The sequence below is a fragment of the Candida theae genome, assembly GCF_024610275.1.
Source record: "Candida theae strain CBS 12239 chromosome Unknown scaffold8, whole genome shotgun sequence".
NCBI classification, from domain to species: domain Eukaryota; kingdom Fungi; phylum Ascomycota; class Pichiomycetes; order Serinales; family Debaryomycetaceae; genus Lodderomyces; species Lodderomyces theae.
In genome coordinates this window covers 194,254-215,186 of record NW_026261448.1, presented here as the reverse complement: position 1 = coordinate 215,186, position 20,933 = coordinate 194,254, and the positions used below count along the sequence as shown (strand labels likewise).

The 20,933-nt window shown below is 40.0% G+C and overlaps 6 protein-coding genes across 6 annotated transcripts; 2 read left to right on the top strand and 4 right to left on the bottom strand. All coding sequences in view use genetic code 12, as the record gives it.

Moving 5' to 3' along the window:
* Positions 1 to 1,043: 1,043 nt before the first annotated feature.
* MTS1 (Mts1p) lies at positions 1,044 to 2,582 on the bottom strand (the record flags this gene model as incomplete). Its single annotated transcript, XM_051753097.1, has 1 exon — positions 1,044 to 2,582. The coding sequence occupies one exon, from the start codon at positions 2,580 to 2,582 to the stop codon at positions 1,044 to 1,046; it is 1,539 nt and encodes a 512-aa protein (XP_051607866.1).
* Positions 2,583 to 3,037: 455 nt separating this feature from the next.
* On the bottom strand, positions 3,038 to 4,564 carry KGF57_003654 (uncharacterized protein; the record flags this gene model as incomplete). The annotated part of the gene is made up of 1 exon (XM_051753096.1): positions 3,038 to 4,564. The coding sequence occupies one exon, from the start codon at positions 4,562 to 4,564 to the stop codon at positions 3,038 to 3,040; it is 1,527 nt and encodes a 508-aa protein (XP_051607865.1).
* A 1,536-nt stretch (positions 4,565 to 6,100) lies between these two features.
* Positions 6,101 to 8,923, bottom strand: KGF57_003653 (SH3 domain-containing protein; the record flags this gene model as incomplete). Its single annotated transcript, XM_051753095.1, has 1 exon — positions 6,101 to 8,923. The coding sequence occupies one exon, from the start codon at positions 8,921 to 8,923 to the stop codon at positions 6,101 to 6,103; it is 2,823 nt and encodes a 940-aa protein (XP_051607864.1).
* A 5,093-nt stretch (positions 8,924 to 14,016) lies between these two features.
* KGF57_003652 (catalase) lies at positions 14,017 to 15,480 on the top strand (the record flags this gene model as incomplete). Its single annotated transcript, XM_051753094.1, has 1 exon — positions 14,017 to 15,480. The coding sequence occupies one exon, from the start codon at positions 14,017 to 14,019 to the stop codon at positions 15,478 to 15,480; it is 1,464 nt and encodes a 487-aa protein (XP_051607863.1).
* Positions 15,481 to 16,039: 559 nt separating this feature from the next.
* On the top strand, positions 16,040 to 17,509 carry KGF57_003651 (catalase; the record flags this gene model as incomplete). The annotated part of the gene is made up of 1 exon (XM_051753093.1): positions 16,040 to 17,509. One exon carries the CDS (start codon positions 16,040 to 16,042, stop codon positions 17,507 to 17,509), a length of 1,470 nt encoding a protein of 489 aa, XP_051607862.1.
* Positions 17,510 to 17,660: 151 nt separating this feature from the next.
* KGF57_003650 (uncharacterized protein) lies at positions 17,661 to 19,859 on the bottom strand (the record flags this gene model as incomplete). Its single annotated transcript, XM_051753092.1, has 1 exon — positions 17,661 to 19,859. The coding sequence occupies one exon, from the start codon at positions 19,857 to 19,859 to the stop codon at positions 17,661 to 17,663; it is 2,199 nt and encodes a 732-aa protein (XP_051607861.1).
* Between the last annotated feature and the right edge of the window lie 1,074 nt (positions 19,860 to 20,933).

Below are 20,933 nucleotides of genomic sequence, written 5' to 3'. Positions count from 1 at the left end.
AATCAGTCCCGGATCAATTGTTTGACTCTGATTGGTGTGGATAAGAAAAGCTAAAGCGAATTTCGGACACTCAAGGGTATATTGAAGTAGCCAGAAGACGAGGGTCATGGTTGGCTTTAATCTCTAGCAGCACCAGTGAAGAATCTCCGAGAGGATTGGGTTTACTGGTATTCTCACCAATGGTGTACTTTTCTCTCACATAGAAACAAAAAAAGAAAAAGTTCCAATTGTAACCAGCAAAACTCAGCAAAGTTGTGCATTAACCGAGGAAAATTAACCACCCACAAGAGACAAGAAAAAAAAAAAAAAAGAAAAACCATCAACAGAGTCAGAAATTCAAAACATCCCTCTCTGCTTTGATAACGCAACTGACTGCAACTTAGCTTAGGCAGACAGTTTCCCGAAAGCCGATAAAGGGGATTTTCTAATTCACATTGAACCCTGATTAACAGTCATGACGTAAACCTGGAGGTGAAGTTTTCATTTTGTCTTCCTTTGTTGAACAAGAACAGCCGGAATATAATTAGTAAAGTTCACTCATCAGACTCAGCTCCAACCAATCATTCTCTGCAACGACAATTGAGGTTCTACAGGGACCCTCGACCCTCTACTACAAGTCTTGGTCTACTGGGGACACTTGGAGGTCTAGCAATCCAAAAACATACCTCTTTGAACAGACCTGTTGTCTGATTCGGTTGAATTTGACTCGTAATCATCCGGTAAAAAAAAAAAAAAGATCCTCTGTTCTCTCCGCCACTTAGACCCGCTCAAAATTTCCCAGTTAGGAAAGTAGTATTTCAGAAGACAAAGACATTTATCATAGTGGTTATTGCACATCCTCAGAAACGAAATACATCATGGATTGCCACCGCGGTCTTGATCTTGAGGTAGTTCCGTCCTTCATTGGCCAGGTATCCATAGTCGTCTACAATTCTTAGTATGTGTCTTTGCTTGATTTTTTTTTTTTTTCATTCTCACCACGTAATTCTATATACAATAAATCACCCGCTAATCAAGCATTGGTCACTCTCGTAAGCTACTTGTTAATGCCAATTGGTAAACTCTTTAGTCCACTTACTAGATCCCTTGATGGCACCTTGAAGACCTTGTTGTTTAGGAACGTACTCAATTCTTCTATAAGAGTTGAGGTTCTTTCTTAAAACAAACTGATAACAAGTGGCAGTACCGTTTCTACTGGCAACAACTGAACTTGACAAGAAAAACTCCCAAATTCTGTACCACTTGATACCATACTTGTTGACTACCTTGTCCTTGTTTCCAATCCAGTTTCTGTACCATCTCCAAATAGTGGCTGAATAGTGAACTCCAATGTTATCAACACTAACAATTTCAAACCCCACAGCTTCAAAACAACTTGCAACAAAACTCAATGGGGTGGAGGCATCAGCACCAGGGAAGATATACTTGTTCATAAACAATCCCCATTCCAAATCCTCGTATTGCCAGTTCTTTCTCAACCCAGAGTATTGTAAAAAGAATAATCCATCGTCCTCCAATGCATCCCTACATTGTTCCAAGTAAGCAGTCAATCTTCTAATACCAACATGCTCAGCCATCTCAACCGAGGTGATCTTGTCCCATTTACCGTTTGGTTTACCAGATTTTGGTGCGTCACGATAATCACAGCAGACAAGTTTTGATTGTTCTGGTGGCACATTGTTGTCCTTCAACCATTGATTACCCCATTCAACTTGGTTCTTGGCCAACGTGATACCAGTGACTTTAGCATCATATTGAGTGGAGGCGTAGGTGGTCCATGCACCCCATCCACATCCAATATCCAAAACATATTCTCCTTCACGCAAATCAATTTTCTCAGCCATAACTTTCAACTTGTTATCTTGCAACTCTTCCAAAGTTTCTTCTCTGTTGATATCACTAATCACACCAGAAGTGTAAACCATTCTCGGGCCCAAGAACCAAGAGTAGAAATCATTACCACGATCATAGTTTTCCCCAACTTGGTCCTCATCTTGAGCTTGCGTGTGGAAGATAACTTCTGGAATCATACCAAATAAGAAAAACTTGAACAAGCCCCAAGTAAATCTAAAGTTTGCCCATTCGTGTTTGTACTCCATCACATCCAACGCATCTCCCTTGAAAGAGACTTTACCATCAAAAAATAATTCCTGGAACGTCTCAATTGGGATCTTGGAGCCGTGTCCATTGTTGGAGTTTTGGTACTTGGCTTTCAATTCAGGAGTGTGGTATTCCAAATAATAAGAAATTGGTCTGTTTGGGTACTTGACTTTATCATTGATTCTTGGAGAAATGGTGGACATAACCAACCAGAATGCCATTAAAATCGGAAGTGCAAATACAATAAACAAGAAGACCCAAGTCTTGAACCCCAAGCCAAGCTTGTATGTAATGTAACCAGGAACCAAACTCATAATACTGAGTAAAGTCCAGTTTGAAAATGAAGTCGAGCCCGGCCCATCAGCTGGCAAAGGAGCATTGTGGATTGTAGGCGAATCAGTTGTCCATACTCCGCATTCGTTTGATTTAGGTGGCTGTGGTTTAGCAGCTGGTGTCTTTATGAAACTTACACCGTCAATCATTGTCGTCTATGGGTAAGAAAGGTAACAATTGTAGCTCAATTGGGAACAGTGTTGCCTTTATATTAACGGAAGAGAACAAAACAGGAGTATCCAATGGACGAATTTTTTCTTACTTTTTTTTTTTTTATTTATTTTTGTTTTTAAGTGGCCCCCTTTCCAGGGTGGCCGTTCAAGATTTGGACGCAGAATGGAATGAATGTGCGTGTCGAATGAAAAAAAAAAAATTGGATAAAATTTTCGTTCCCACTTGACGTGTTCAACAAGGATTTGCGAAAACAGACGACGCGATCTTGTACAAAAAATTTCTGTGTTTTGAGATTAGATATAGAGGTAATTCTCAACGATACACAGTCTTAGATTACAATTCTACGAGGAGTAGCTATTTTACATCACATTGTTTCATTTCAATCATAATACAAAAGTGCGCAGGATAAAGCTTTTTTTAATCCTTATGTTCAAAATTGCGCTCTGATATACAATTTTCTCTTTAATTGAACATAATCCAACAACAAGCCATCGTTATCCAATAGCACCCCCTTTACACTGCTCGTGCTACTTCTCTTCCCGACAGGCTCTTTCAACGATATCGGTTTCAATTGCAGGTCTTTGAAAAAAATGCTTAAATTGACGTCGTTGACTTTAACGTTTGGTTTCTTGTTCATAATCTTGAATAGAATCACATTGACCAACTCATTTATATTCTGTAGCCTATCTTTTCGAAGTCTAATGGCAATGAAGTCGTAATTGTCTGGCAGTGGCATGATCGATGTGTCGGTCACACCGGTGCCAGCTTTTGGGGGAGGTGTTGACTGTGAATCCTCAAGAAAAATGTTGAGTCTGAGATACGGATTAGATTCAACCGGTGAACAGCTAATCCGTGACCTTGGCAATGGGCTATCGAAAACCGTTTGGACGCTGTTTAAAGAGTGGCCCAAAGACTCTCTTCGACTTGGTGGCAGCAATGGAACTAGCAAGGAGCTTTCTGGTCTTACCAACTTTCGGTACTGTGGTGGAGTTCGAAACATGTCCGACTCGCTGTCTAGACTCATACGCTTGTTGGTTGTAATATTGCGAACTTCTGAGCTTTGTCTAGTGGAGATGTTTCGATCAAACTTGCGCAGATTCGTTGGTTGATCAAGTCTTTCTAGTACAAAAGTACTTCTTCGATTAATAGGGCTCAGTGAAGGTGTAGATTGTGCCAATTGCATCTCAGTGCGTGTTGCTCTTGAAGCTTCCTTACCTAGTGGTGAACCTAATTCATTGACTATGCTTGGGGTTGACTTTACGGGACTTTGGCTATCCTCGATCTGACCTCTCGGAATTTTCACTCTGATTGAATCGAAACTGTTGAGTTCCGGGTCTACCTTCAAAGATAAAGAGTTTTGTTCATACGAGCTTGGTCTTGAATCAAACAAACAAGAGTCTTGTGCTGGAGAAACGATGCTTGTGTTGGATTTCATCTTCATGTCTGAATCTTTCTTTCCTAAACTGACATCTGATGTGCTTCTAAATCTAACAGAGAGACGCTTCATCAATCGGGCAGGTGATGACAATATTCTCTTTGACGTACTCAACGATGGTGACGGTGTTGACGATGGTAACGAGAATTCTGAAGTGGGCCCATGACCGCCAGGCTGTAGATAAAGACCCTGGTCATTAACTTTTGGGGGTGGTGGCGGCTTGAAGAAACTCAAATCATCATCGTCATTAGGAGTGATTGGTGGTGTAGATATACTTAACAGAGGGAGTGCTCTAGTGACGCATTGCTCACTTATGTGCCGTTGGTGGTCTTGTTTGAATGTGGAATTTGACTTTATAGAACTTAGTGGGGTCAAAGTGCTGTTCAGGTACTGTTCCAATCTGGGGTCTTCTGCATATTCGTCGTCTAGTATTTCAAGGGGCGGGGTTACGTATAAGCTTGTGGGTCGAGCTGGGGACGACTCAATGTTCGTTGGTCTTGGTTTGATAAATTGCGCTGTCATGAATAAAAGAATAGTTGAGTGGAACTAAAGGTGAGTCGGGTGTTTAAACGAATGTGCTAATGAATAGTTGATGTAAATGAATGCTTGGGGAGTTCAAATGATGAACGTGATGATGTCAGAACATAGATCCTTCAAACTTTCTGCAATGTTCAAGTCTGACTTTATGTAAGACCTTGTAACAAGGAGGAAAAGAAAAAAAAATAATGAGAAAATGAGAAAATGAGACAGAAGAAAGACAGAAGGCACACAAAAATGAAATCCAATTCTGGAACTGCTATCTTTATACTTTATTTTATCACTCTCCTTTTTGCGGTTTTCCTTTACTAATATCCAGGTTGTATCCAACCTACATATACCCCTGATACAAATAGCAACAATCAGTCTGACTCTGAACGGTATTTCAAAAAGCAGCACCCTCAAACAAGACAATTCAAATCTCGAAAATGAACAATTGTCTACTTATTTGCTGGTTGTATGCGAGGTTAATCCCGTCGTAAAAGCATAAACTTTTTATTGGACTAGTGTGAATGCTCTCACTCAAGGCGCCAAATTGTGTGTCTCTGAATGCACGTTGTCTTATAAGATGTTCGTGTGTTGTGTGTCTGTCGATATTAGATATGTAAAAGATCCAAGGCGGTTTTTTTTTTTCTTTGAATGTTTAGAATATTACACAAACCCCCAATTTTGTCAGCAAAAAAGCAAAACAAAATTTTATTTCCATTTGTCGTTTCTTTTGTCTATTGTGATCAGCACAACGGGCAAATACGAATACGGCAATGAGATAGATGACGATTCTAAATCCCTGGATACACACCGTATAAATTTACAACAACTACAACAACAACCGTCAACTAGGTATAAGTAAGAAAAGGTTCTTAGACGGGCAAAGGCAAAACATTCTCAACTTCAACTTCAACAACAAGAAAATTTAGTGCAAACCGAGATATATAAATTATAATGTCAAATTGTATTACACAAAATCTGCCGAGCCAGTCACGTAACGCGAAGATCGTTCTTTCTACGCTGTAGTCCATCTTTTTGTATCGAAACTCACCCAGCGAGTGAGTCAATACTTGTGCCAGTTTGTAAGAGCTTCGGCAGATACTAATCATACCCCCCTTCAATTGAACAAGTAAATCAAGTCAGAGTAAATACTTGGTCTCCTGTAGTGACATAGAAACGCGACATGAGACGGCATACGAAAAAAGATTACAGGTTTCATCAAAGTATGTGTCAAGTCTAATTCGTGCGTGCTAATTCACACCACCCTCCCCCTGTCCGACATAAAAAAAAAATTGCACTCCTTCTTTGAATATCCCTGTGGTTTAAGCTTTCGATAATGTGTGTCACCATTTTTAAATAGTCCCCCAATATAATCGGACCAATACTCTTACTCCAACATAGAACGAAAGTTAACCGCTATACGTTTTCCTGCTCTTTAACTCATGTGTTTATCTATCTAGACATGTATGTACCTTATATATAACCCATTACCTACAACAGTCTCTGCAGAATATCATCAGCCGTCGCGATGTCCTAGCACAAAGTGTTTTTCGCATTACGAACTAATTTCAAGTTGCACTTGCTTTTACCCTTAATATACGTCACCAACTCATCTTCGGTCCAACACTTGTGCGTCTCTTCCTCCGGATGCAGTAACAACGGTACTAATTTGTAATGCTGAATCAAGCTTGCGTCGTGGTATATCTTGTAGCTCAATTGCAGCTTTGCGTAATTTATTGTGGAAAGTTTGTCACGGTTCACCTTGAGCACAACAACGTCGTTGCTTGAATTTTGAAGAAATATCTTCAATTTGATAAATTCTGGATTACTTCCATTCGCATGCAAGCATTGTTGTTGATGACGTGATGTGGAGCCTGAGTTAATAGGTGTATGTGGGTGCTCGTCCTCACTGTTCCTTGGCTCCAACGGGGTCAATGTACCAGTTCTACGTAACCACCCGTGTTTCCTCACATTCAATGGCTTGATATCGTCATCCACCTCGTCTTGTAAAGATGTCTTTTGTTGTTGTTGTTGTTGTTGTTGTTTTTGTTCCAATGCATGTGTTTGTTGTAAGGGGAGAGTCACATTTGCTGACGAAGGTTTCCTTTGGAAAGGAGAAGAGAATGGATTCTGTGAGTGCGGTTTCTCAAGCTTGATCAGTGTTGCTGAATCACGGGAAAAGATTCCGTCATTCATTGTGTTTGGAGTCATTGGGGTCGATGGGGTGGTGGGTGTTGAATCTCCCCCATGAATCTGGCGATGAAGATCCAATATACTGCTTTCGCTAAAAGTGCTCGAAAGGTTTCGAGTTTTGATTACTGTCTTTGGATCAATTATCAACTTGTCTTGACTCACACTTGTTGATGTTGACTTCAGATCCCGCTGGTTTTGCACATGAATAGCAGTAGTAGCAGTGGTGTTGGAGGACTCTGTACGTTTATGGTTATCCATTGATGTGTCCTTTGTATCCATTGAAATGTGGCGTGAATCTATACTTGAATTTGTAGTGGAGTCTATTCTCCTATTCAATTTGGAGTAGTTGGAATTGTGTGATGACTGCGATTGGGATGAGTTGTGGGAATAGTGAGGTGGACAATTTCTGGCATTGCCATCGAAAACATCATGAGAGTTTGTACTTGTTGAACTCTCATTTAGATTCAAGTTATCAAAGCCCAATTCGTTTGGCTCGTCTCTGGTGTTTGGACACACGAGATATTCTTCTGGACCTTGGTCCTGCTCAGCTTCCCTCTTTTCATTACTACTCTCATTATCCACCACATCTTCCTCATCTCCTTCATATTGGTCAAACAATGATGTGTAGCTCATCACTGTAGTGGAGCTAATTGAATGTGGTAATGGGTCACTTACATTGCCACCAGCTGTTATTGCTTCCAATTGCGGTTGTTCAGGAATCTTGAAAACACGACTGGTGGTGCGAGATTTGACCAGCCTTTTCGATGGGGACGTAATTGAAGAGACCGAGGACGGAGATCTTGAACGTGAGTAAGTGTAGTTTGTTTCATGTCCTGCTTTTCGAAGCTGCTGTGGAGTCGAAAGGGCTGTAGTTGCAGATGTGGAGTTTCTAAACGACTTTCTCAAACTTGGAACTGTGGCAGCTCTACTTGCTGTCGCTAGAATTCGTGGTTGCTCATCCTCCTTGTATGATCTAGGTGTGCCAGGAGATGATGACCTGTGGTGGGCGCTCAATGACAGCTCACTTTGGCATCGACGGGGACTGTGTTGGTTGTGGTTTCTGTTTTCGTTTTCTTGCCATGGTAGCGGAGCAGTAGCAGAGTATGCAAATACTTGTTGTTGAGTTTTGCCAGTTGTAGAAGATGTGATTCTATCAACTAGAATCGAATCCAGTGATAGTTCCTGTAGAGCGGAATCGATTTCCTCTTCTTTGTCAACACTAATGTATTTACCATTGGTGAAGATGAACGAATGTAGATGCTGTTGTAACAAACTGTTTTGTCTTGATTGTTGAGCCACGGTTTGTAAATACTGATTCAATCCTTTGCAAACCTGTTTCAATTGACAAATAACTTTAGAGTCAAGCTTTCTAGATTCCCCCAAGTACCACTGAGGTAATTCAGCTTGTATATAGGACACTTTATCGTTTAAACTGACAAAATCTTCAAATGATCGATTAGCATAGACGATTTGTGAATCGTACTGGATCTTGACACAAAACCAGATTGTGTTGGTTATTGAACATTGATAGATTTCATCAACCAAACTGTCTGTAGGTGCTAGATGCTTAACCTCGTCGTCATGTGCCAAACTGGCTCTGAACTCGTGGAGCCATTTTAAAGTTATTGGTCTCGATATATCATTAATGGCAATGTCCAAGTACGATGCTGGGACCAACCCCACTTGCAGACTATTTTCCAACTCACACACTCTTAGCCAGCCATTACCACATTTTTCAAGTAAACGGAGAAACTGCTTTGATTTTATTGATAACTCATTTGGTGCTTGTGCAGTGAAGGCATATCTTGATACAAGGATAACTTGAAGGGGATCCTCCTCTGCTGTGTCGATTGTGTGTTTAGCTCCGCTCTTGCGGTGATGGTACTTGTAAGAGATTGAACGCGACGTTGCGTGTGGTGAGGATTGTTGACTTGAACCAAAGCCACTTAGTCTTTTCCTTATACGAGGTGTTGCTTGCAGTTGTTGTTGGAGGTAATTTGTGTCTTCTGTCTGTCCTAGTAATAATTCCGACTGCTGTTGCTGTTGTTGCTGCTGTTGTTGCTGCTGTTGAAGCTCTGCATTAGATAATGGACCAGAGATGACAATATTTTTCAAGTTCTTTTTCAGCTTAAACTGCTTGGACCTGAATAATCCGGTGGACATATCTAAGGGCTAAATAATGAAGTTGGAGGTTGGTTGGGCCAGTAGAAACTTTTTTAACTTCAATCAAAAAGGGTATTATCACGGAATAGTGTTTGGCGCCTCAAGTACGGACTTTCAAGTTCTCTGGATGCACTGTTATTGAGGCCGGAATGTGAATAGATTACAAACCTTGAGAAACGACAAGTTCACGTATGTCGCAGATGTTTTGAACGAGGAAGAAGAAGAAAAGGAGCTGTTTCTTTCTGTTCCTTTTTTTTTTAGGTACAAATGTTGTTCTGTATATTTATTTATTTATTTGTTTACAGCCATATAATATTGAGTAAAAGTAACATTCGTATGTACCAACTTAATACTATGTTCTTTGTTATTGTTGTAAATGTTTTTATTTTAAGTTACTAAATGGACTTGTGGATGTACTAAACTCTTGTTGCTGTTAAAAAAAAAAAAAAAAAAAAAAATTTACAAAAAGTATTTGTGCAACTTTTTTAAGCTTCTAAGTAGCGAGTAGTATGTATAACTGCATATTATCTATTGCCTATACAAAGAAGAAGAAGAAAAAAAAAACTGATTGTTAGTTCCTATACAATACAATAATGTTATTCTCTGTCTTTGTACAATATAGAATATGAAATTGGTGATAAAAATATATACACATATGCTGCAGCAAAAACAGACAGAGCTTGTAAAAAAGAGTGGCACCAGTCAGTACCAATCTTTACGTTTGAAACATAGCGGGAGGAATATGAGTGCATGTTTGCAGTATTTGGTCAGTAAACTAAGGACTGTATATGCATCTTGGTGGTGAGTAGTCTCCAACATTTAGGTTTTAAAATGCATGCGAGACCAACTATAAGCAATACAGAATATAAGAGGAGAGAGAAGAAAAGCAGAGAAAAAAAATTAAAAAGAAAGAAAGAAAGAAAAAGTAAAGACAGCGCTTTGTGACCCTATTGCTACATGTAAACACATGGTGGAGGAAACAGACAATGCGCGAGTCAACTATGCGCTCAGACCACCATGCTTGGTATCCCTAACAATTGCCTCTACTATTGTTGTAGTTTCCAAAAAAAAAAATACACTTAAACTTTTTTAATGTACATCGTCTATTTGATGTTGTGTAATATAGTATGTATGTATATGTCAATAAAAAGCAAAATAACAAAGGAAAAGCTCACAACCGAGAATTTCAATTCAGTTGAGAACAAAACTTGCAGACAGACATAAACCAAATAAAAAAAAAAAAAAAAAAAAAAAGAAAAAGAAAAATATAGCTCCCTTTTTTTTTTAATAAGAGTTTATGCATATATGTCGCCTCAAACTGCACGTTCTGCAGTCTTGTACTATAATTTCTTTGTAAGTTATTTTTTTTTTGAAAATTTCATTAGTGTAGGATCGGATTTAAAGGCTAATCTCCTACAAAATAGTTGAAAATAAACGTTTGCTGTGGCTCTTTTAAGCCTTTCTTTGGATTAACTTACCCTCATTTGTTGTGGGACTCAGGGCTGTACAATTTCTTTTCTCTGATTGGTTTTGCAAAACCAATTCAATTGTTCCGAAGTGGCCTTACCCTAAAGATGCATTTGATAAGGTGAAACAATATAAAATCACAAACTGTCTCACCAACTTTCTCAACTTGTTCTCTTAACTCCTACTTTAACCGCTATACATTCTTTCTGGAATTGAATTGGGTAAGGTTACAAAGTCAACTTGAGTTTGGGTCTTTTTTAAATTTAGAAATTTCATCTGCACAAGGCAGCCTGGTTGTAGATCTTCCCTACACAACGCCCTCTTTCTTGTCCAAATTTCACATAATCGCACTGTATTGTTTACTCGCTTAGCACGTTTTTAATCCCAATCAGCGCAAAACTCTTTTTGTTTTGACGTCATAGCGTCTGCAAGTAAAGTTTTCGAGAGTCAATTGAGATGGTCTAAAACACCAAATTCATTCATTTGCAAAATTCTGCAATAGGAAATAGCCTCATCAGAGCCCTGAGCTTTCTTGGAGCCCCATAAGTAGCCAAACTTGTGGAGGCACTTTTCATGTTTAGCATAAACTTTGTTGAAGTCAGGAACTCGCCACAAATCCCTTCTGCGAGGAGATAAGTGCAATGTTTTCCGTCGTTAGCTACTAGCAAAATTTGCACAAAACAACCTTCGTGGCCACACTTGCGCTTTTGCCTCGAAATCAAGCGTGGTGCAGAATTGGTTTATCGTAGTTGACGATCTGCATGCATTGACAGAACTCCTACTGGGTCTTGTGATAACCACCGAGTCATCGAAACACATGACTTCCCATACCAATTTCAGCACTTGCCAAGTCGGTATACAGACAAACAAAATTTCAGACACTCACTGGCCAAGCTCTAAGGTTTTGTCCCTCGATTGAACGTTATCTCGACAACCCACACATGTGGTGGTGACGCTCCCAAGAATAATAAACAAGAAAAAAATTGCATTTGCAAAAGAAAATAAAAACATGATTGCAACTGAGACGAAAGAAAATAAGATAATGGTTACAGAAGTATACAGTCATAAACAAGATCTTGGATAATCTCCTCGCGCTATGGTTACAAGTTTGTTTATGGTTTGTAGCTCTAACCTTTTGTTTTGGTTTACTTTTATTTTCAACCGCGTGTTTTACAACACAATTTTGTGTGCGAGATCTGGAGTTTGTAGAAAATATCACCACAAATGATATACTGGACGAGATTATTTTTGAGCCCACCCCTTCTGACACTAGGCAATCCCCCCCCCCACCTCATCATTGATCCGTTTGACGACAGGCACATGAGCGAATTCTCTGGACTTTTCAGTTTGTGCATCGATATTCCCCCTCCTCCTTGACGGTGAAAAATTTCTCTCCTTTTTTTAAAAATCGTGTGATTCTCGCATAACTTTTTATCGTATAGCATGCACAACCATGCATATTCCACGCTAATGCCAACAACACGGAAACACTCATTCGTGATGAAATACAAGTATACCCGGTCTTCGGAAGTCAAAGAACAATACTTCCCCATTGTTCATGAGGCAGTGCACGCGTTTTGATCCTGCCTCCAATTGGAAGACTCCAAACGTCAATCACTCTATGAAGAGATTTACGCAAAAGCTCGTATACACCCCGTTTTTCCAATCTTTTGTCGACAAGTATGCGCTGAGCGCTAATGCTGTTCTCGACACGTTTGTTCCGGCAGCACGTTGCTGCACATTTCGTTGGTCGACGATTGGTGTTTACATTACACAAAACATTTGACCAACGCATGTACTCTGTACATAACCCTGTACATAACCACGTTTTTCTTTCGAAATGTTGTCGCATCAATGAAAGCAAGAGATTATTTCTGACATCCCTATATACATAAGAGGGCCACCACATTTGCTAACACATGTACATTGGAGAAATATAATTTACTCGTTTGCACTATAACAGTGCAAGACAGCTATCGTTTGTTATTGAAAACTGATGAGCTTTGTTTGCGTATAGTTTGCTATTACACTATTCTCTTGGTGTTTGGTGTTGTTGTTGCTCCACCAATTTGGCTCACAGATATTTTGTTGTCAATTTCGTTGCAAAATTGTAGTAAACGCATAAAAACACTTTTTATTAAATTTGAAAAACGAAACCTGGTCTAGTCGAATAGGAACGCTTTACTGAAAATGCTTTTTATCCTTCGATAAATGGCGTATGCTACATTACAGCATTGCTCTATCGTATTTTCTTTTCTTGATATCTTTATGGTTTGATAGTTCCGCGCACGTGAGAAACGAAAATGAAACTCCGAGATTCGACAAGCAAACAGTCTTGCTAAGAGCATAAATATTCATCAGGATGCTAAGAGTTGATATGTCACATATTGTGGGTTCCTGGTACCGCACTTTACAAAAGCCTAGATTCTGTTTGAGTTGGTAATTGCTGTCCACTTGCGCACTTCACCAAAGAACCATGTTAAGCCACCCAAACTCTATAGTGTTTGACCTGGGTCTGAAACTGCGATATATGCGAAAACCTATCCTTTGAAATACACAAAGCTGGAACTCCCACTGTAATGATGGAAGCGGGAGTTTTAAACATATCAACTCCTGGCTAGTCAAAGCGAAAGTTGCTGTGGCTATTTAGAAGCAGTTTCTATGCAGGAACTTTGTTTTATCCACACAGTTGATATCTTTTTTTTATTTTATTTTTTATTTTTTTTTTTTCGGAGTTCCTGGGAGCTTCAACAACACCTCCCACTACACAGAACGTGGCCACCAAGGTATATTCAAATGAGGTGAAACCACTATACAACCCTCTCTCCTGGCAAGTATGCCAAATTTGGGAACTTGCATAATAAGCAAGGGGAGGGGAGAACAAACAAGAATAAAACGTTTTACAAACGTGGCCAATGAGAGCAACATTAAAGTCAATTACATAATGAGACAACACAACATTAAACGTTTAAACCTTCCCATGACTTTTCCGGTATCTCATTACACAGTTTCTTTTTTTCTAACTGTGGGGACAAAGGGTGGGTGGCACCACAAGGGCACGTTGACAAACTTAAATTTTGGAAAGTGTGGATGAACAGGAAATAAACAAAGAAAACGGACAACAATAAGGTAATTAAGCATAGCAACCATTAGAAGACGGGTAGTTTATAATTTACCCGCGCATTTGCAGCCATGCATATGAGCCACAAAAAAATTTAAAAAATAAGGAGAATTATCAATCAAAATACTGTGTAGAAGCCTTCCTCCTTCTTTTTTTTTTCCTCCTTTTTTTTTTTTCTTTTTTGTTTTAGACACTTTATGCTTGCTGTGGTTTGCACACGGTGAAATCCTTACATACCGGATACTGAGGCTCTCAGTATTCAATCAGTAATGCTGTGGGAATCATTGACTATCGCAACTATACCCAATTTTAGGTATTGTGTACACTTTTATTATTATTTTGTTGGCTTTTTATGACTGAAACCTCAATATGGGAGTAGCTGTGGGACTTATTGATTGCTCGTGCCCCAAAGTATTTAAATAGGGGGAGATATCCCACCTCCCCTCTCCTCCCTTTCCTCTATTTTCTACTTCAATTCCAACCTTCAACAAACACAAATTCAAATATGGCTCCAGTATTCACTAACTCACAAGGTAACCCAGTTCCAGAACCATTTGCTACCCAAAGAATTGGTAAGCACGGTCCTTTGTTGTTGCAAGATGTCAACTTGATTGACAACTTGGCCCACTTTGACAGAGAAAGAATCCCCGAAAGAGTTGTCCACGCTAAGGGTTCCGGTGCTCATGGTGAATTCGAAGTTACCGATGACATCACTGATATTGTTTCAGCCAAGTTTTTGGATACTGTTGGTAAAAAGACCAAGATCTTTACCAGATTCTCACAAGTTGCTGGTGAGCAAGGTTTTGCTGATACCGTTAGAGACCCAAGAGGTTTCTCAACCAAGTTTTACACGGAAGAAGGTATTTTGGACTTAGTCTACAACAACACTCCAATTTTCTTTATTAGAGACCCATCCAAGTTCCCACACTTTATCCACACCCAAAAGAGAAACCCTCAAACCGGTTTGAAGGATCCTAATGCATTCTGGGACTACTTTGTTTCCAACCCAGAGTCCGTTCATCAAGTCACCCTTTTGTTCACTGACAGAGGTATCCCGGCTTCTTATAGAAAGCAACACGGATTCTCGGGTCACACTTACAAGTGGTCCAATGCTAAGGGTGAATGGCGCTATGTTCAAGTCCACTTTTTGTCTGATCAGGGAATTGAAACCTTGACTCAAGAAGAAGCTACAAAGATTGCTGGTGAAAACCCAGATTACCTTAGACAAGACTTGTTTGATGCGATTGAAAAGGGTGACTACCCATCATGGACTGCTTACATCCAAACAATGACTGAAGAGGAGGCTAAGAAGGCTCCATTCTCAGTCTTTGACTTGACCAAGGTTTGGCCACACAAGGATTACCCTTTGAGAAGGTTTGGTAAATTCACCTTGAACAAAAACCCAGACAACTTTTTTGCTGAGACTGAACAATCTGGATTTGCTCCTTCCAACACTGTTCCATCGATGCAACCATCAGCTGACCCAGTCTTGCAATCAAGATTGTTCTCCTACACCGATACTCAAAGGTATAGATTGGGTACCAACTATGCCCAAATTCCAATCAACAATCCAAACAATGGTGGTCACGTTTTTGCTCCAAATGTTAGAGATGGTTTCATGACTGTTGACGGTAACCTTGGTGCTACTCCAAACTACTTGGCTTCTGATCTTAGCATCAAGTACGATCAATTCCCAATTCAACAAGATCAAGAAGTTTGGGAAGGTGCTGCTACTCCGTTCCATTGGAAGGCTACTCCAGCTGAATGGACTCAAGCTACTGAGTTCTACAATAAGGTCTTGCCTAAGCAACCAGGTGGTCAAAAGCGTTTGGCACACAACATTGCTGGACATGTTTCTGCCGCTAGACACGACATTCAAGACAGAGTCTTTAAGTACTTTGGTGGTGTTAGTCCACAATTAGAGGAAGACATCAAGAAGGAAGTCTTTGAATTAGACCCAAGAAAGTGAGTTTATAGGCCTTTATAGGTGATTTTTTTCAATCAACATCATTTATTTCAAAATTGTTTGTAGTCAAGTAGAACCGGATAGCGCAGACTTTCTTTGTGAAAACTCTCGTACGGGGATCCTTTTGCAATAAAAATATATTAGTAATGATACTTCCTACTTGCTAGTTGAAGATTCGTCAACTTTATTCTTGCTAATCCTAACGTTCTAGCTCCCTAGCGGCCTCTTTCTCATGAATTATATAGAGTAAAATACTTTGTGATGCTTCTCTTTGTTGCTTTCAGTGGGGTAGCTTATCCCACACTCCTGCATAGAACATGATGTATCGTGTTCTTCTGTGTTCCATAAGATTTAGACTAAAACCTATAGATTCCAATGGAAGAATCGTATACACTAGCTATGGAACATGTTCTGCCTGTGGGGCCCTTAGTCGGCAAAATTTACTCAGAGTGGGTCTCCGCGTGGTTTATTTCAGATTCTTCCGACTACTATATAAAAAGCTGTATCCACCCAATGTTATCTTGATTTGAGCTTCCATCAATCTACTAAATTTCAGCACAAGATGGCATCTCCTCCAGTTCTCACTAATTCACAAGGCCAAGCAGTCCCAAACCCTCCATATGCAACTCAGAGAGTTGGCAAACACGGTCCTTTGTTAATGCAGGACATTGATTTGCTTGACAACTTGGCCCATTTCGATAGAGAGAGAATTCCAGAAAGAGTGGTCCATGGTAGGGGCTTGGGAGCGCATGGAGTTTTTGAAGTTACTGATGATGTTACCGATATTGTGTCAGCCGATTTCCTTAGTGAGGTTGGGAAAATGACCAAGACTTTCACCCGGTTTTCTCTAGTTGCAGCCGAATCTGGAGCTAATGACTCCGCCAGAGATGTTAGAGGTCTTGCAACAAAGTTTTACACATCTGAAGGTATCTTGGATTTTGTTTACATCCACACACCAGTTTTCTTCATTAGAGATCCATCAAAATTTGTTGATGTCAACCATGTCCAAAAGAGAAACCCTCAAACCAACTCAAAGGATCCCAATGCAGCATGGGATTTCTTCACTTTGAATCCGGAGACTATTCACCAAGTTACCATGTTGTACACAGATCGTGGTACTCCAGCCTCCTTTAGACATATGCACGGATTTTCAGCACACACGTTCAAGTGGGCCAATGCAAAAAACGAGTGGGTTTATGTGCGTATCCATCAATTGACAGACCAGGGTATCAAAAACCATACAATCGAAGAAGCCACTCGTCTTGCTGGAGAGAACCCGGACGCTGCACAGGATGATTTGTTTAATAGTATTGAAGATGGTGATTATCCCACGTGGACCTTTTATGTACAAACCATGACACCAGACCAGGCTAAGGAGTTTGCCTATTCTGTGTTTGATATGACAAAAGTTTGGCCACATAAAGACTATCCTTTGAGAAGGTTTGGTAAGTTAACATTGAATAAGAATCCAGAAAACTACTTTGCCGAGGTTGAACAGGCGGCATTTTCTCCGGCAAATACAGTTCCATCGATGCAACCATCAGCTGATCCAGTGTTACAAGGGAGATTGTTTTCATATACCGACACTCAGAGATACAGATTGGGCGTTAATTTCAGTCAAATCCCTGTCAATTGTCCCCTTAGAGGTGGCGTCCAGCCATACGCACCTTCAGAAAGAGATGGATTCATGACTGTTAATGGCAACCTTGGCAAAACTCCAAACTACTTGACAAAGCGAAACAAGGTTACCATCAAGTCATTCCCGATTCAACAATTTCAAGAAGTGTGGGAAGGACCTGCAGAACCATTTGAATGGGTTGCCACTCCTGCCGAATTTGACCAGCCGGCAATCCTTTATAATGAAGTCTTGTCTGAAGCTGAAAGAAAAAACTTGGCTCATAATGTTGCGGTTGAGGTTGCCAAAACTGAACCCGACATTCAAGACAGAGTTTTCAAGTACTTCGGTGGCGTTAGCTCTCAATTGGCCGAAGCTATCAAGAAGGAGGTTTTCTTATTGAGACCAAGGAAGTAGATTTAGATGGTTGATCCACCCTTATGCAGTTATTACACATTATTATTTATAATACAAAAGAAACGTAAATAAGTTATACAATTTGTAAATTTGAATTGAAAGTCGGATCGAGAAACGAATCAGAAAGCCTGAAGATGGAATCTTGCGTGCTTCACGCAATCCTCAACAAGACCATATCATTGAATTTCAAAAATTCAGTAATATTAAATCTCACAACATCGATATTTTCAAAATTGTTTAAATTGGGCAATTTGATAAACAACTTGTTGTAAAAGACTTTACTCTTGACGAAATTTTTCAAATCACCAATGGTCTTGATCTGAGATTTGGGCAACTTTAAAGCAATAACTTCATCACGTGGGTTGAGGATCTTACACTTGATGAATTGATGGCTCACACTGGAAAGGACATTGGCAGAAGTCGGCGATGGCGAGCCGGAAGAGCTCTGAGGAAAGTTTGACGCAACCGAAACTTGTGCATTCTTTGCATTGTCATTTGTGCTGGGTTGCCTGGTCATTGCGTATCCGCTTATTGGAAACACATTCGTGTTGACGCCCATTGGTGACATCTTGGACGGCATGGACTGTGGCACGTGGTATGGTTTATCATGAGGAGAAAATTTAGACTCGTGCGTATACTGAGCTTGCGCTTTAGGCAAAGGTCCAAATCTCGGACTGTACTGATGAGTGGGAGAGTGAGTAACCGGATTGGCTGCGGCTTGTACCTTTTGTTGCAAATGTGGCAGTTGTGGATTCAGCGGAACGATAGTATCATTACGCCCATTTTTCAAGTTTTTTGGCGATGACATTTGTGAGCCAGTAAATGGTGGCTGTGACATGATTTCAGACTCCTTGACCGGCTTGAGCGAGTCTTTGCGCGATGACTTGGAAGAATGGGAGCCTCGTGAAGTATCTGGTGAGTAAATAGCTACCTGCTCCTCGTCAATAGGAGAGAAGCTTGTGGATGCACTGTTCGTTGATGTATCAATGTAGTCTGTTGTGTCTGCTAGTCCGTGCAACAACACTCTTGGCAGACTGTTTTGAGGGTCGGAATTTCTAGTACCACTAGACAGGATGGATTTTGAGTTGGCTCTACCCAACTTCACAGATCCCTGCCTTGAAGCTTGTGCCATTATATGAGACGCTTGTTGGTAGTTATTGTAGATATTCTTCGACTTTGTTCTTGCAGGTAAATCAGCATCATCGACTTCATTTGCCTCTGCTTCCCGATCCTTCTTTAAAGCTTCCGCTTCTTGCTCCTTCTCTAATTTCCGCTCTTGATAAATTTTTAGAACATCAATTGAACCAGGCAATATCTTACTGGCAATTTCACCATCAGCTACTCCCTCTTCTTTTTCCTCAGTAATAAACTCAACAATAAAACCTGGCAAGTCCTTGTATCCTAACTCCAACCACTCAACCAACTCGATAGAAGTCTGGAAATATTTGTTCAAAATTAGTTTGTTTATGTAAACATTCAAATCATTGCATCTTTTCAACAACATATTGACTTGAGCCGTTTCCTGCTCAAAAGACTTGTCGGTTTTGGCGTCTTCCTTTGTGTCCTCACTCTCTTCATAGTGATTCAAAGTTGTTGTGGTTGGCAATGGTTCAGGCAATTTTGGCAATTTCAATTCCTCCAGTTTAGCACTCTCGCTGATCCGACTAACCAAATCCAACAATGTAATGTGCAAATTATAAAAATCCTGATAGTATCGGCACAAGTGGGCTTTTGACTTGTCGCTGTAATTTACATCCAAGCGATACCAATACCTGTTGTTGAACAAGAAAAAGTTCAGAATTGAAGCAGATACTGGATACGCCTTATTATTGATTGTTTGAAAAACTGCTTCCACTTTGTTGAATTGTAAGTTCAAGTAGCTGTGCTCCTTGACAATGTCTGCATGTTCAACACCATGCAACCAATTTATAGTTATTGGATGTACTTGATCGTTCACGGCTATATCAACATACGCCGCTGGAATTAGCCCTGGTGAGTGCAATTTGTCAATATACTTTACCAATATCCAACCGTCGCGTGGCTGGTCCAACAACTTTAATATATCACCTTTGGTAACACTCAACTCATTGTTCGATTCAGCAGTAAAAGAGTACTTGGCGACTAGAATGATGGTTGGTCTGAACTTAATTTGCAAATCACCTTCTTTCTTTGCCTTGGGTTTGGAAATTGTGAGGGATCTCACTGGAGCAGTAGCAGTGCCAGCTGTTACTGTGTTATTGTTCTTCTTGGTTATTTTGGGGGATTGCAGGTAGTGTTGCAATGTTTGCTCGGATGGTAAGCTTGGAGAGTCTGGTAGATGCGATGCCGCAGGTGAGGCCAATGTCATCATCGTCAATGTAATGAACAGAGGTTGTATAAGCTGTAGGCAGAAACGAGTAGTTGTGTGGTTGTAATGGAAAGAGTTATCTAGAAACTAGAAACAAGAAACAAATTAGGTAAAAAAAAAAAGAAAAAAAACAAAAAACAAAAATAAAATAAAATAAAAATATGGTAGGACAATTTCAAAAATTCGAGGAGCGTCTTTTTACCAATTCGAGTGTCGATCATTTGCTAATCAACACACCTCTTTAGGCGCCAGAAATTGATATTAATTACGAAGAGTTATCATTGAGTAGATAGTGTCTACTTAGCCTATGTTATTTTTGATATCCTGTTGCAGAGGTTGTTTCACTAGTCTCAGAGCCTTAGTGTATTACAAGTGAGAAAAAATTGAACTGTGTGAACGCCGTGCCAGGCTACAATAAAGAAAACCAGAGATCTTAAACGTAAGAGTGCACACCAATCATTTCTAATAACCTCTCTTCTGTGGATCATATTTTGAGGAGTGCGCTGATTGATTGATTGATTATTTTGTGTCCTCCTATCATTGCAATGCACACAACTCTTCATGTTTTTGTTTATGAAATTTTTACGCGACACTCCAGTCGTGTACATTGTCGAAGAAGCATACGCGTCTTTTCTTTTTATTTTTTTTCATCCTTTTTTTCACCTCTGCTCGAATGCCATCTAGGGACTTTACTAGCTAAGGCAATGGGCATAGCAAAACTATCTTGTGAACTCTATCCAAAGTGCGGGTATTTGCTCCAGTAGTTCAGTGGATAAGCAAGCATCAAATTTATAGACATCTGGGGAGCAAACCACAACTTACCGCTAGAAAACACCGCTCAAGACGACTAAACAGTGCTAAGGCATACGATAACCCCGACTCATTCCTCTTACATTCTCATCCCACGTCCTCGCAACCTCAAAGGATTGACTTGTAAAGCTGTATCCATCTTGCGAACCAAAGAAATTCAAAAACTCGTAAAGAAAAACAAATTTACATTACAAAGAAAGTTTTGGATTATTAACGATGGACATTCTCATTAGTTATCGATCTCCTTCCAGCCATTTTTGCTCAACT